The sequence below is a fragment of the Daphnia carinata genome, chromosome 6 (genome assembly GCF_022539665.2).
Source record: "Daphnia carinata strain CSIRO-1 chromosome 6, CSIRO_AGI_Dcar_HiC_V3, whole genome shotgun sequence".
Classification (NCBI taxonomy): domain Eukaryota; kingdom Metazoa; phylum Arthropoda; class Branchiopoda; order Diplostraca; family Daphniidae; genus Daphnia; species Daphnia carinata.
This window is the reverse complement of record NC_081336.1, coordinates 832,577-847,101: the sequence shown is the minus strand read 5'-3', so window position 1 is coordinate 847,101 and position 14,525 is coordinate 832,577. Positions and strand designations below refer to the sequence as shown.

The following is a 14,525-nucleotide window of genomic DNA, read 5'->3' as shown; positions in this document are numbered from 1 at the left end:
CAAGCAACGACCTGTAATGATTGGCTCTAGACACTCCTCCTACTTGCAAGAGAGAGTCCATCCTGCTGGAGTATATAAGACGGAGCGATCGGGAGTATCAACCAGGTCTTCGACGCTCTTCTTCCTAGCAAGAACAAGCTGTTTTGGCATAGACGTTAACGTTTGAAAAAGAGAAAAAGAAAATGTTGAAATTTTGTTTGCTCTTGTCAGTCGTTTTGATGTTCCAAGCCGGCCGTGCTTGCGATGGTAATAACGAGGCGGAGCAACTAGCGGCTGCCAGGCAAGAATCCGACGAGTACTTTGCAAGTGCCTATGGATTCGATTCGGCTCCGTGGGGATCTTCTTACTACCAACCCAGCGCTCGCGTCCAAGGTAATTTTCAAAAATTCAGCTTTACTTAAAAAAATCAAAGCTTGAGTGCCAACGGTACTGTTTCATTTATTACTATGTGATGCGACTTATTCTAGGGTATGCCAACCCGTACGAAGGACGCACTCCCCAAAATAGGATGCAACCCAACTATAACCCTTTCAAGAAATACTTCGCCAGCAGTGAGTACATAGCTTAGAGTATACGTAGACACAAAATTGACTGAATTTGTTTGTAACAGGCACTGGCAATGAAGAGAACGGTCAACCAGAAGGTCGTTTTGCCCTCGGTGGTTTAGGTGCCAATATTATCAATACTGGCCTTTTCAACAATCGATTCACTCCCGCAAATACATGGAGACCATTCTCCAGTCTGTCCAACCGTATTCCGGTTACAGTGAATCCCAACTTCAACAGCCCACTATCTAACTTCGATGCCTGCACATCCCCCAGCGGTGATGCCGGTATCTGTGCACCAGGATCTGTCTGTTCGCTCTTCGGTGGAAGGCCTAGTGGTTCCTGTATTCTAGGAAAAGTTTGCTGCATCAGTAAGATAAAAACCCTTTTCTTCTTCCGTATCAAATGTAAGACTTCAAACATATTTTTCAACAGATGCTATCACCACTTGTGGAGGAACTGTCACTTTGAACAACACGTACTGGCAATCACCATCTACACCCATCAGTGTCCCATCCACCTGTGCATTGACTGTCCGGTTGGACACCAAACTCGTGGAACAATTAGCAAAACCCATTTGCCAGATACGGTATTTCAAAGCGACAGAGCACAGATAATAATTGGTAAAAAACAACTCACGTTGTTCTTGATTTTTAGCCTGGATTTCGTTTCATTCACCACCGCCCAACCTACACTTGGGACTTGCACTGATACTTTTATGGTTGGCGGGGCAACTACTAGAGCCCCAACAATATGCGGCGATAATTCCGGACAACACAGTAAAACAGAAATCTGAATAGTTTCAAAATGAATTTTAGAACTGAAAATGTTCAACAGATAAAATTACTATGTTTTTCCTCATTTTTAGTGTACCTTGACGTCCCGTCATCAGGTGTAACCCCTACGGATGTCCAGCTCATGTTCAATTTCGCAACTGGAACGACCACCCGTGCATGGAACATCAAAATCGCTATGCTGCCTTGTGGTGCATCGTATCTTGGTAATGTATACGCCACTTTATGCTGGGTTACGAAAGTTAAGCGCCTAATTATCATTTTTTGTTCCATTTGTTGTCCTTAGCTCCTACTGATTGCCTTCAATATTTTACTGCCGCTACCGGCCGAATCAGGTCCTTTAATTGGCAGGATGCAACTGGGGCTCGCCAGCTCAACAATCAAGATTATAACATTTGCTTCCGAACAGAACTTGTTGCATCGCAGGTTGGTTTTCGTTTAAAAAATTTGCTACACAAGCATAATGGTAGAAAATTAACATAAAGATGTGTTTTGAATTCATATGACCGTGAGATAGAAAGCGAGCCAGATTTGCGTGTCAGCTTGCACTGTCACTGTTGGTGACGCATTTTCAATAACTAATCCAGCTGCTCAAGGCGTCGACGCTCCAGCCCAAAATGCCCTGGCTGCAACCCTCTCTGCTGTGGGTACGACTTTCGTTGATGCTAATGCAGCTACATTGGCGGTTTGCCTGTATGACTTCCTCCTCATTGCCGGTGGCAAAGACGCCAACGGGGTTGAGGCAGATCGTTATTGCGGCAATCAACTAAACCCAGCACCATTACTCTTCACAAATGCACTATTAACAATTCCAACTCCTGGTGGTGCAACCACCAGTGTCCAAGTGTGCAGTAAGTCGACACAGTGTTCATTTATAATTGTACATTCGTAATAAGCGCTTCATATTATTGCAGCTCCGGTCAAACCTTTTAAACTCACTTATCGAACGGACGGCCAAGAAACAGCAGTTACCGCCAATCCGCCTTCAGTTCCTTTTGCGGCTACAGCTGATACAGGGGTCGCCAATGTTCCAGGAAATACTGGTTTCTGCCTTGACTACCAAGAGCGATAAACAGTGAATTTGAAAAAAAAAACTCTTACGATAAGGCTCTGTTGCAGCCCCATTGACATTGATGTTGTTTTGTTTTCTTTGGTGTTGGAATTTTAAAGTAGATCTTTCTCCTGGCAGTAGGCACGTCTCATTTATGGGTTCTTTAGCTTTTATGGTCGACTCTAAATACGCTCCATGCTATCTGTTACACGCCTATAACTTTGCCTTTGATTTTCACTTGTCATTTTTGAACAAATGAATCCAAGAAAAATGTTTATGCAGAGATAAATGCAGCTTGCAAGCATGTAATCTTTGTCATAAACTTTTGTCTCGACCTAACTGCTTATGCTTAAACTGGAATCAAAATTTCCATGTTCTGGAAATAACGATATCATCGGATTAATTTTATGGTTCGTCGTAACAAACCAGAAATCACTACTTAGAGGTGATTGTTTTTGTTGCAAATTGTTCTTTAGGTACAGTATTGAGTCCAAATTACCAGTTTGTTTCATACACAACCATAAATAAAGAGCGTACCGACCACATTATAAATAATTCTGGTTTTTTCATTGAAAAAAAGGGAAAGGAGAGTCAAAAGAAAGAAATAAACAAAAATTCTGCGCAAGAAAATGAACGTCTTAATCAAATCATAACGCAACATTTCCTTTGTTTACCTAACTGGCTGAAAGTCCGCCGGAACCTTGTAGCCGGTTAGTAAAGAAACGCTAAAGTTGATAGATCGCCAAAAAAACCGAATGTATGAAACAATTGAATGGAGGATTTTGCAATATTCTGATCCATTCTTTTCATTCAGCCTGCGTTGCTGAGTAACGAGAATCCAGGGGAGAGTTTTTCTTACCTTGGCGTAGGGCAGGGGTAGCTGCAGATATTAAGCTTCCCTGAAGATTGTGGCAGCTGTTTGGAGACAGTTGACGGTCGAACAAAAGTATTCCAGCTACATTTTTATTCGGCATTGAAGGCGGAAGAGCACAAGCGAGAAGAAATCGTTCACTTTGTTTTCATGTTTTCATTTTCGTTCGAATCCAGCAAGAAGCAGAAACAACCAGAAAATAAGGTTTTCCGCAAACACTGTAATTTTTTTTTTTAACAATACGTTTTTCAAAGTAAACTTAACCAGTAATGAATGTTACCCCTAACACGACTAGCGACAGTATGGCAATGGGCGTTTGTTCAGCCGGAGATGTTAGACTTTACCTTTCACATATCACCGTAGGGTAAAGTGTTATCAACCCCTTCCTCTCATTTTCTTTTTGTGTGCCGATTAACGCATCTCACAAGGGCGAATACGCCGACCTAAAAAATATATTTATATGGCTGGATTTATGCTTCTAATAGTTTAAAAAGAAATTCCACTGTATATACCATTTTTTCAAAATGAAATTTTGGCAAAGCCACGGGTTTTCCAGTTGCATATATGCCGTTATAGTTGATTTTCAATCATTCATGACTATTCCGCACAATGTTAAAGAGTTAAATTATCCATTTTTCCAATTGTAATATCAAATAATGGTTAAATAATCACCGCCGCTGAATAATATAGTTACAATGTAAAGCGATAAATAAATTATTAAAATTCTATTAAGTTATTGTCAAATTAAATTACGGCAGCAAAAAGCCATGTCCATATATAGAAACAACCCTCACAACGTGACAGGTGGGAAATAGTGCTGACTATGTAGTCCGTAGTCCGTATCTCCCACCACAGTGTTTTAAATTCTAAGCTTTCTAATTACGTCTTTTTTATTATTGTTAATTAATTAGGCTTTTCTGAAAGGATAAAGATTTTGCTACAAAGTTCATTTTTTGCCTTTCCGTTTAATTACCTCTTATTCCACGAAAATAAGCATCTTTAGTTCGGGCTGGCATCAACGTGGTTTCGATGGAAAATAACATGGTATATAAGACTTGATGGGGACAGATATACCTTGAGGAGTGTCAGCGATGTATGGTCTAGCGAAAAATGGTTACTTCATTAGAAGTAGGCGAAAGGCTGGAGAAAATGGATAAATCTATCGGGCTGGATCATAATAGGTGGTCTGTTAAGGCGTGGTAGGTTCGATGCCGATCGTCCCCGTCGCGGCCGCTTCGCCATTCCATGGTGACATGGTTTGGCATAAGTTCAAGTTAGATAGGTGGAGCTAAAAATAAGCCGAACAGACATTGCTCGCATTCCTCTTTTGTCATTTTTGACTGGCCGTTTTGTTTATTACTGTTTAGAATTAATATGTTCCCGACAAAATTAACCAGATGTCACCATCTCCATATTTTCTCTTTATGGACCGTCGAAGCTGCCGCTGTGTTTAATACTTACACGTCGAACGATGAAACGGCAAATTATTCAAAGCCCAAATACCTTTGGCGTAGAGGGACAGCCTTATCAGGTCTTCTTGCACGGGTTTAGCGTGAGCGGCCTGTTTCATATGTTCTTCCATAGCCGTTCATTCAGGTGTTTATCAAAACGCTATCATTCCTTTTTCTTTTGAAATGCGATTTAACTTTGTTTACATTTTGTGCCTCATAATTAAATTTACCTTATATTTGACTACAGTTTTTTTTAGAAATCTGCATTCACCAGCATTAAAAAATTCAAAACTAAGACTTTGCAATTTAAAAGAACGTGAATAATGTATTGTCAGAGTTTACACAAGTTTATTGAGCAAAGACTAACAAAGCAGAATCAAAGACTTGTTGATCCTCACGCCAAACAATTTGAATCATCGCCAAATCATTTAAACGTAGGTGACGGTTTAGCTGTATGATATTGTTTTACCAAAATGCTGTTCAGGCTCTTAGATGGCAAAGCTAAAATTAGGCAGTACAAAAACTGATTCAGTCCAGACAGTTGCTTCCGTAGCGCTACGTTATATTATGCATTGACAAATATTTAAAAAGCCCGCTTTATCTGACGAGAATACCTTAGTTGAAATAAACAGCATTTCCTTGAGTCATCATCTCCATACTTTCTTTCTATAGGCGGTCGAAGCTGCCAATGAATCAATCAAAAGATTTGCCTAGTAATAGTTCGAAGTAGATATGGTAGATAAATTATTTCAAATTCTAATTAAGAGCGGGACGCAGTGCGCGAACAGAATCAAGACCGAAATCAAGACTGAAAATCATTGAAGCAGCTCGACTTACCTTTGCACAGGGCAGCGCCGTAAGCCGCATAAGTTATCCATCAGGTTAACAAGCAGTTGTTAGGAGACGGTTGACAATCGAGCAGATTTATTCCAGTAACTTTTTCCTTTTTTTGGTACTAAAGACGAAAGACCACAAAACGGAACTACTATTGTATAGCGACCACTTTGCTTTCTTTCATTCCTGTTTGTAACTAGAAAGAAACAGAAACGACTGAGTACAGCCACACCCCCAAAAGAAATTTTTCCACAAACACTATAACTGATTTTTAATAGCACTTTTCAAAGTAAACTTCAGCATAAAAAATGTCACTCTTCATAGTCAACGCGACTAACGACAGGATTGTAATGGGCGTTTTTTTCAGCCGGTGATGTTCAACTTTGCCTTTGACGAAACACCGTGGGCCAAAGTATTTTCAACCTCTTCCTCTCATTTTTTGTGTGTATCGCTTACCGCATCGCACAAGGGCGAATACGCCCCCTTAAAAATATATATATATATATTTATGATATGAGTAAATCTTACAAGAAGACCCTTTAAACACGATAGAGCGTGTATTAGAAATTTTGTGAATGAACAAAAACAAACAAAAAATTACCGTCTTAACATTGAATTTTGGATCCAAAAAAATAAGTTGATTTGTGGGATTTCTGGGTTTAGTTAACGCCAAGTTGTTACGAGGGGAATTACAGAAAATTTCACTCAGTAACACTTAAACGTCATCATTCCCAGTTCCAGTCTCACGACAACACATGCGATAGCATCCGTTCCCACTTTACGAAAACAATTCCGCATTCATCATATTGAAGGTGAATATCCGCGCAATGTCCTGGAACAGGGGATACAAATAGGGTAGTAGGATTATAGCGTACATACAAGTATGACGAGTTTGTCCTTTTCTGTGCACGACTAGATTGAGAGAATTCTCGATGACTCCACGATCAAAACACGATATTCTGCCTCTCACTTCTGGGTTGTCTTCCTGTAGCCTTTTCCACTAATTTGACTGGTAGCTGGAACTCCATGCTGATAAATATCGAATTAAAATCAAAGGAAATTTGTGAGTACCATCGGGTTCCAATAACTGCTTCAATGCGGTCGTCATTTGCAACAATCAATGGAAGCATTGCCATTTGACCCATATACTCTACCTTGACTTTACATTCTCCCATCAGTTCCACGATGTTATCCGAAGTGTCGCGCATTACTCGTGTCGTAGGAGTCAAAGCAGGGCTACCTAGTTTTTCCCAAACGGATTGCCGGACGATGGATGAGGTTGCGCCGGTATCCAACATCATGCGCAGCTCGATGTTTTGAATTTTCACGTTGATATAAAACGGCTTAGTTCTATGCGTCATGGCAGATGCTTTCAACTTGTTCTTTGTGCAGATGGCAACGTTCGATCGAATAGTTATGGTTTCAAGTTTGAAAAACATGTTCCAGTCGAGATCCATTAAAGTTGGAAACCACCTCCGTCCAATCAGGCACCGCGTACATTCATTTTCCGACACTAAGAGTGAAAGAATATGTTCTCTTCCAGCCAAATTCACTTTCGCGTTAAAGCTACCTTTTACACGAACCTCTGCTCCTGTTGCCGATCGCCTGATGGTATTGATCTTAGTTAAGGAAGGCTCACCGAGCTCTTTCCAGGTCCGCTTATTGATGATCGAATCGTGGCAGCCAGAATCTACTTTCATAATTAAATTATAACCATTTATTTCTAAATCGAGAAAATATTTCTTACCCTCCATGGTGGTAAAAGGTTATATTCAATTATTCTGAAAAGATTAAACATCTTTTCTTGCGGTCTGGTCATAAATAAAGCCGTTCTTTAAACGATTTCTGGTGAGCATGACTTTCAGCTCTCCTCTTTGTTATTTCCACATTAGTGTTTGTATAAATGCCGTTATAGTTGATTTTCAATAATTCTTGACTATTTCGCACAATGTTCAACAGTTAATTCAACATTTTTTCAATTGTAACATTAGAAAATGATTGAATAATTACCACCGCTTCACACATTTTCTTTTGAAGAACTGCGTATTACACCTGAACAAAAATGCTGTATAAATATAATTACAATGTAATGTGATAAATACATTTTTAAAATTATTTTAAGTTAATGTCAGATTAAATTATGGCAGCAAAACTAATGCCAGTATACAGAAACAATCGTCACAATGCGACAGGTGGGAAATAGTGCTGACGTAAGCAGTCCATAGTCCCTATCTCCCACCACGGTGTTTTTGAATTCTAAGCTTTTTAATTACGCCTTTTATATTATTGTTAATTGATTATGCTTTTCTGAAAGGAGAAAAAAATTGCTACAAAGTTCATTTTTTGCTTTTCCGTTTAATTACCTGTTATTCCACGAAAATAAGCATCTTTAGTTCGGGCTGGCATCAACGTGATTCCGATGGAAATAACATGAGTATATAAGACTTGATCGGGACATACATACCTTGAGGAGTGTCAGCGATGTATGGTCTAGCGAAAAATGGTTACTTCACTAGAAGTAGGCGAAAGGCTGGAGAAAATCGATAAATCTATCGGGCTGGATCATAATAGGTGGTCTGTTAAGGCGTGGTAGGTTCGATGCCGATCGTCCCCGTCGCGGCCGCTTCGCCATTCCATGGTGACATGGTTTGGCATAGAGTTCAAGTTAGATAGGTGGAGCTAAAAATAAGCCGAACAGACATTGCTCGCATTCCTCTTTTGTCATTTTTGACTGGCCGTTTCGTTTATTGCTATTTAGATTTAATATGTTCCCGACAGAATTAACCAGATGTCACCATCTCCATATTTTCTCCTTATGGACCGTCGAAGCTGCCGCCGTGATTAATACTTATACGTCGAACGATGAAACGGCAAATTATTCAAAGCCCAAATACCTTTGGCGTAGAGGGACAGCCTTATCAGGTCTTCTTGCACGGGTTTAGTGTTAGTGGCCTAAAACCTATGTTCTTCCATAGCCGTTCATTCAGGTGTTTATCAAAACGCTTTCATTTCTTTTTCTTTTGCAATGCGATTTAACTTTGTTTACATTTTGTGCCTCGTAACTAAATTTACCTTATAGCAACTACAGTTTTTTTTTAGAAATTGCATTCACCAGCATTAAAAAAAATTAAAAATAAGACTTTGCAATTTGAAAGAACGTGAATAATGTATTGGCAACCAGGGTCAGAGCTTACACAAGTTTATTGAGCAACGACTAACAAAGTAGAATCAAGGACTTGTTGAACCTCACGCCAAACAATTTGAATTGCAAATGCCATTTATCCGTCCTGGCAAAATTACAACACAAATGAAAAAAAAAAGGGAAACCTCCTTTAGCGAAACGCAGCGGGATACATCTCGACTCAGCAACTCAACCGTCAAAATCAAATATAAACACAGAAGGTGATCATAGCGAATTAAACTTAGTCACGAACCCAGCAGCAAACACTGTCCAATTTTCCACATTCAGGTCCCCCGTTAACTTCTGATGAATACCAAGATTGCATTGATACTTGGCTTCAAGTACCCCCTACCTGTCTGTGAAGGTAATAACGAACAGTTGGGCAACCAGTAGCTGCCTCCAGCAATATCCAGGTATCTCTTCAACGAGCAAAAAGACCCTTTGGTGAGGCAATTGCGCGAGCACAAAAGGCTCACGCTTTTATCCTTAAAAGCATCTTTAAAAATTCACTATAGCTGCTGCTGCAATCATCTTTGAGGGTCAATGGATGGGCAACTATACAAGTCCTTGGCCCATGGAACGTTTTTTGTTGCGTGAGATTAACAATAGCCATTCTCCTGAAATGAAATGAACCACATCACTAAGTGTTGAAACTTAAATCTCATAAAATCGTTTGTCTAATGGCAATTTTTTACCTTGAGTTTTCTTTAATGGAGAGCCGATCAATGTTGAACGAATGGCGGAAGAATTTAGACGTGCGGCTGGACTTTAGAGTTCTTGTACTCACGAGAGGTTGTATCGCGTCTTGATTGCCTTTCTTCACGCGTTTCGAAGAGGAAATGAGTTGGGCATCAGCGGTTGATTAAGATCGACCTTGGGACAGCAGAAGATACTCATAAATTCCAGCCAGGCCGGCAGAAATTTCCTATCCCGGCATTGCTCCTAATCACGATAAGGTAAAAGAAGAAGTAAAAATTAGTGTTTTGGCGAAGGTGCGTTTTAGCTAGACACACAAATAGCAACATCATAAAAACTGAAAACCAATCGACGTAGCTCATATTTTAGTTTAGCTCGATATAGGCATTTGCATGCGCATTCTGCATAAACAAATACATTGTTCGTGAAGGACGGTTATAGGCACCGCACATCGTCTGTGCCAACAAACTATTTGTTTGGCCATTGTTGAAAAAGAATCGATTTATCTTGGCAGAAGCGCTGGAGTTCCTACCTGACCGAGAGAAATCGAAGTTCACATTGTCTAATAAGAAGCAAATGTCCCGTCGCTTTTGTTTTTTAAATCGTACACACTTCAAATTTTATTTTGAAAATAAGGTTCGGGTCATTTTTCGTTTACGGACAAGAGCATGGAAAATACGCAGGGGTATCTTTTTTGGCAACGCCTTTGAAATTCGTGATCTGAACGTAACCGATTATTGTTTAGTTTTTGTAGTCTGATTTTGGAAGTTGCACATAAAAAAGTTTACCAAAACTGCCAATTCCTTTTTATGGAAGCGACGTTCGTTGTCTACCCATTTTAGGAATCCCTGAAGTGTTTCGAAATTTCAACGTTAGAATAGCGCATAATTTAAAGTCGGTGATGCTTGAAAAGATATTGTGCCGAACGCTCTAACCGACAATTCCGTACAATCCGGTCCGATTTAAAATATCAGGAAAAAAAAAATAGGGATTATGTTCCAAAATCGTGTAACGCAATATGGAGGCTCTTACAATAATAATTAGGCAAGGACTTTAAATCAAAAGGCTTTTTATGTAAAATAGAGGAACAGAATTCGCGTGAGTGTATGTTTACATATCCATGCAAGGAAGATGAACGTTTAGGCAACATACAGTCAACATATTCTGAACGAACGGCGCAAAAATGACATAAAGGAATTTCTCCGAGGCCAAGGTGAATGATATTTTTAGCCTTTCGGGACTCTGTCCCGATTAACTTAATGTATACCATCGTCCTTGGACGGGATAAACGCAGAACCAATTAGAAATACAAATCTTTCCATTTCAAATAAAAGGTGGCAAATGATTATTCATTTGTTTTCTAACCCGAACTCGACATGTTTCTAAATGAGATGTAAATGCCCTCAGCGAAGGGTCAATTTACAAACTTAATACCCGCAACGTATTATCCTAATTCAAAACATCACGATCCTCAAAATGTACGGAACAAAGAGTTCTTTGCACTGAACTAATTTTCTGGAGGGCCCCTATCATTTACCATAAATACGGGCATCATTTTAACGAAGAGTCGGCGTCCTGATACAAAGGATGGTCATACAAGAAAAGGCAGTCTATACGGAAGGCTCCTTGCATTTGGCAATCGCAATTTAAATGGAAATACGAGGACAACGTCAGTTCGTGATGATGAAAGAAATCGATTTAAAAAATTGGGCATAGAGAAGTATACGGTTAGTAGGAAAGCCCGACAATGTATGGCCTCAAACCACTTACGGTAAAAAACTAGAATTATCTGTGCTTTAACCGAAGTTTAGAATATGAATGCCGACCGTCAAGGCGCCACAGAGTCGTGAACTTGGCGGTCGGGAGTTCCCCTGACCTCTCGTTTGTTATTAAGTAAAGACGAAACACGAACCGATAACGTGAAAAAGAAAAAAACGGTTTGTAAAAAACAGGAAAATGAAATGTGAGAAATCTCATTCGAGCGGCCTTGGGAGGCACTGTTGATACTCGACACGGCGATGATTTATGTGCTAGTAAAAAAAAATCGCATAAGACCTACGCGTTGAGAGTATTTTTACGAGTAGTCGTAGCTCATCCGTTCAAATCCTGACGATCAACTTGAATCTCTTACACATTAACTTTAACGTACGAATAAAAAAAGATGAATTTCTGTAGCTAATTGCATAGCACCGACGTCCCATATTTGATTTACGACTTGGCCGGATGGAAAACAAATTTGAACGCGCAACAACGTCGACGGTCGTTGATATTTATCTGCCATTTTTTTTGGCCTTCCACGTGAAGATCATTAACAGAAAAGTTTCCATCTCGTTTGCCAAAATGTCGCAACGGCGAAAAGGCCAGCCCCTCCCCTCAAAACGTAAATCATCGCCGGAATATTAGAAGAAAAATCACAACACAATGGCAGTGTTCTGTCCAAACGTCAACTGACAGGCATTCATCTCTGCCAAGAGTCGGTTCCAAAATAAAGAAAAAGATTTGTCATCGCATCACGCTCAGACAATCACGTTCCATCAATGACACGCCGCGTTCACAAGGAGACCCCTGAATACAAATATCGGTAGATCAAAAAAAAAAAACCGACCAAGAAGGTCATTTAATATGAAGGCCAAGATATCGTAATCAACAAATCGATAATTGATTTCTCTATCTGTCAAAACTGCTGGCACTCGAGGGGCGTTGTCTACACGTCAGTCTGAGAATGGCAGTGTCTACTCAAGATCTGGTTTCGTTTCCTATTGTTTGCGATGGATATCCATACCTGATTTTCGATTTGGCAGGTGCTGATGACGTGCAACAATTGACCGAATTCATCATGAAAGAGTTCTTTCATAGATTCCCCTTAAAAGACAATTGGGACGTTGAGAAAGAACTACGACCTTGGATAGGGCAGTACATCAGTCACGTGTGCTCCAAGGGTGTTTCCATTATTCTTCGTGATACCAGTAACAATAACAGAATAGCAGCCGCAGCTATAAACGACATTGATTACAAGAATCGATCAGAAGATGATATCAGTTTAGTATCATTTACTGATCCTATCGAGCGGCCTGGGTGGCAAAACGTCTGTGATCTACTTGAAATGCTTCACGAAGCGATGAACTTGGATGACGATCCAGTCCTGTCTATCGACCTGATGACCGTGGGTGAGGACTACGCCAAACGTGGGCTATCGACCCAGTGCACCAAACTGACTGTTATGCTGGCCAAATCCAAAGGATTGCAATCGATTAAAGTCGAAGCTGTCAACGAATTTATGGCTCACGTACTTGCCAAGATCGGCTTTCAAATGGTAAAGGAAATCGACTATAACCGGTTGGAAATTAACGGAAAGATGCCTTTTGCAACGGAGGATATCCATCGATACGCACGATTATACATTTTAAAAATCAAAGACTAAAAATTAAGTACCACTAACCTTCAGTTATGCACGCTTCATCAATTTGATTTGGTAAGCCCGTAAATTTGCTGTCAAAATTGTATTGAACATGTCAATTTACGCATAAAAATGTTGATGATCATATGTATGTCTTTGTTACCATTCATTTCTTCTTTGGCGGCTTGGAAAGGAGACTGGGATCTATCTCCTCCATGGAGAGTCCTTTGATACTGTAAAGACGTGATGCACGTTCTGAAAGGGATCCACCACATTTCAGGCCAAGTCGTTGCAGTTCGTGTTTCAGATGGTTAAGACCTAACGACTCCAAAGCTTTGGAACTGTCGAAATTCTGCAAGTCGATAGGTAAGAAGACCGTCGGTTCGGGAGCGGCTGGTGTAGGAACGGCAACCTGTTCCTCGACTGCAGGTGTGGAGGGAACGACAGTCTCTTCAGCAGTTTGCAGTTTGGGTGGGGTATCAACTACTGATTTAGTAGGACTGGCCACAGGAATGTTATCTTCTTTTGGAGTATTGGGGGATTCGGTTTCATCGGACGTTTCAATTGGTTCGGTTTGCCGCTCGTCAGACGCTTGGCTGTTGGGTTCAGGTGCTTTAGATTCTCCTTCTTCGGTCTTGCAGCTAGTGTTCGGTGATGATTTGTGTTCATCTTCCGATGAGTCAGATTCTTCATCGGAAACCCCAATCCTATTTTAGAAATGCTTGTTAAATTTTGGTATTGAAACAATCAAATATGAAGAAACAGGTATACCAAAAGGCTGTTTTTTTTAATGCTGGCCCATCCTCAGAAGCTTTATGTTTTTTCAATGGTGGCTCAACAGCTGTTGAACTGGAAGCCTGTAATCCTGAAAGTCAAAGATGATGCAATCCAAAGCAAGGACAATTAAAGTAGACAATGTAACTACCTTGTTCCAAAGCCTCATTCACAGTGTCAAGAACCTCTGATCTCACTCTAAAATATTCAGGATCATGAAATTCATGATGATATTCCTGTCTTAGCTTCTCCAGCTTTTTCTGTTTTCTTTCTTCTCTCTCCTTTTCTCTATCAGCTTGCTTTGACACCCAATCTTTAAGTCTGCATTTTAAAGGGTGTTTAGATTTATATTACCACTACCAAATACATCAACAAGACAACATACCTTTTCTCCTCATTAATATCCCTAAGCCGCCTCCCACTCAAGTCACGACAAGCTTCACGGTTGGTAGTTTTTTCAATTTGGGCTCCAATAGCTCTGAAGCCATGAATCAAAAATTATAAAAGAAAAAATAAGTAAAGAAAAATTAATGAAAGAAGTAAATACAATACCTCAACATAGAACCGAAGCCACCTTTCCCGCCAGCCAATGAGATACTTGTTCTAACAAAAGTATCGCTTTTGGGCCATGGGTCACAACTGCCAGGCAAAATTTGAGAGTGTCCACAGAAAAATTTACATTGAACATCTTGCCTTGTAATGCCAAGGTGCTTAGTAAGCTCGTCGACAAGGTAATCATGAGACAATGAAGTTTGCCTTTCCAACTGAAGCCAAACCGAAAAAGGAAACGATTCGAGATAAACGTCGGCCATGATGTGTTTTGGTACGGGACTTTCGAGCGTCTGATTCCTCGTAACAGTGCAAGTCCCACAGGCAAAGAAACTAAAGAGGCTCGATAGATGGCGTTGTTGTTTGATATGATTCCGGAACC

General features: G+C 40.2%; 3 protein-coding genes across 5 annotated transcripts; 2 read left to right on the top strand and 1 right to left on the bottom strand.

Moving 5' to 3' along the window:
• The first annotated feature begins 119 nt into the window (after positions 1 to 119).
• On the top strand, positions 120 to 2,729 carry LOC130689824 (uncharacterized). The gene is made up of 9 exons (XM_057512760.2): positions 120 to 372; positions 468 to 551; positions 611 to 916; positions 981 to 1,134; positions 1,203 to 1,324; positions 1,414 to 1,545; positions 1,626 to 1,765; positions 1,857 to 2,190; positions 2,254 to 2,729. The coding sequence occupies exons 1-9, from the start codon at positions 183 to 185 to the stop codon at positions 2,409 to 2,411; spliced, it is 1,620 nt and encodes a 539-aa protein (XP_057368743.1). The 5' UTR covers positions 120 to 182; the 3' UTR covers positions 2,412 to 2,729.
• A 5,964-nt stretch (positions 2,730 to 8,693) lies between these two features.
• On the bottom strand, positions 8,694 to 14,458 carry LOC130689825 (UBL fusion protein SDE2-like). Of its 3 annotated transcripts, none has more exons than XR_009000822.2 (8): positions 14,147 to 14,458; positions 13,980 to 14,072; positions 13,746 to 13,915; positions 13,592 to 13,685; positions 12,984 to 13,527; positions 12,863 to 12,912; positions 9,423 to 9,669; positions 8,694 to 9,344 (listed from the first exon to the last, which is right to left on the bottom strand). XR_009000822.2 is itself a non-coding variant. In XM_057512761.2 (5 exons), the coding sequence occupies exons 1-5, from the start codon at positions 14,404 to 14,406 to the stop codon at positions 12,987 to 12,989; spliced, it is 1,158 nt and encodes a 385-aa protein (XP_057368744.1). In that variant the 5' UTR covers positions 14,407 to 14,458; the 3' UTR covers positions 12,927 to 12,986. The 3 variants fall into 3 exon arrangements, 1 of the variants encoding a protein (XP_057368744.1); XR_009421167.1 differs by having other exon boundaries at positions 8,694 to 9,341; XM_057512761.2 differs by lacking the exons at positions 8,694 to 9,344; positions 9,423 to 9,669; positions 12,863 to 12,912 and having other exon boundaries at positions 12,927 to 13,527.
• On the top strand, positions 12,145 to 12,930 carry LOC130689826 (uncharacterized). The gene has a single exon (XM_057512763.2). The coding sequence runs from the start codon at positions 12,146 to 12,148 to the stop codon at positions 12,842 to 12,844; it is 699 nt and encodes a 232-aa protein (XP_057368746.1). The 5' UTR covers position 12,145; the 3' UTR covers positions 12,845 to 12,930.
• Positions 14,459 to 14,525: the final 67 nt, after the last annotated feature.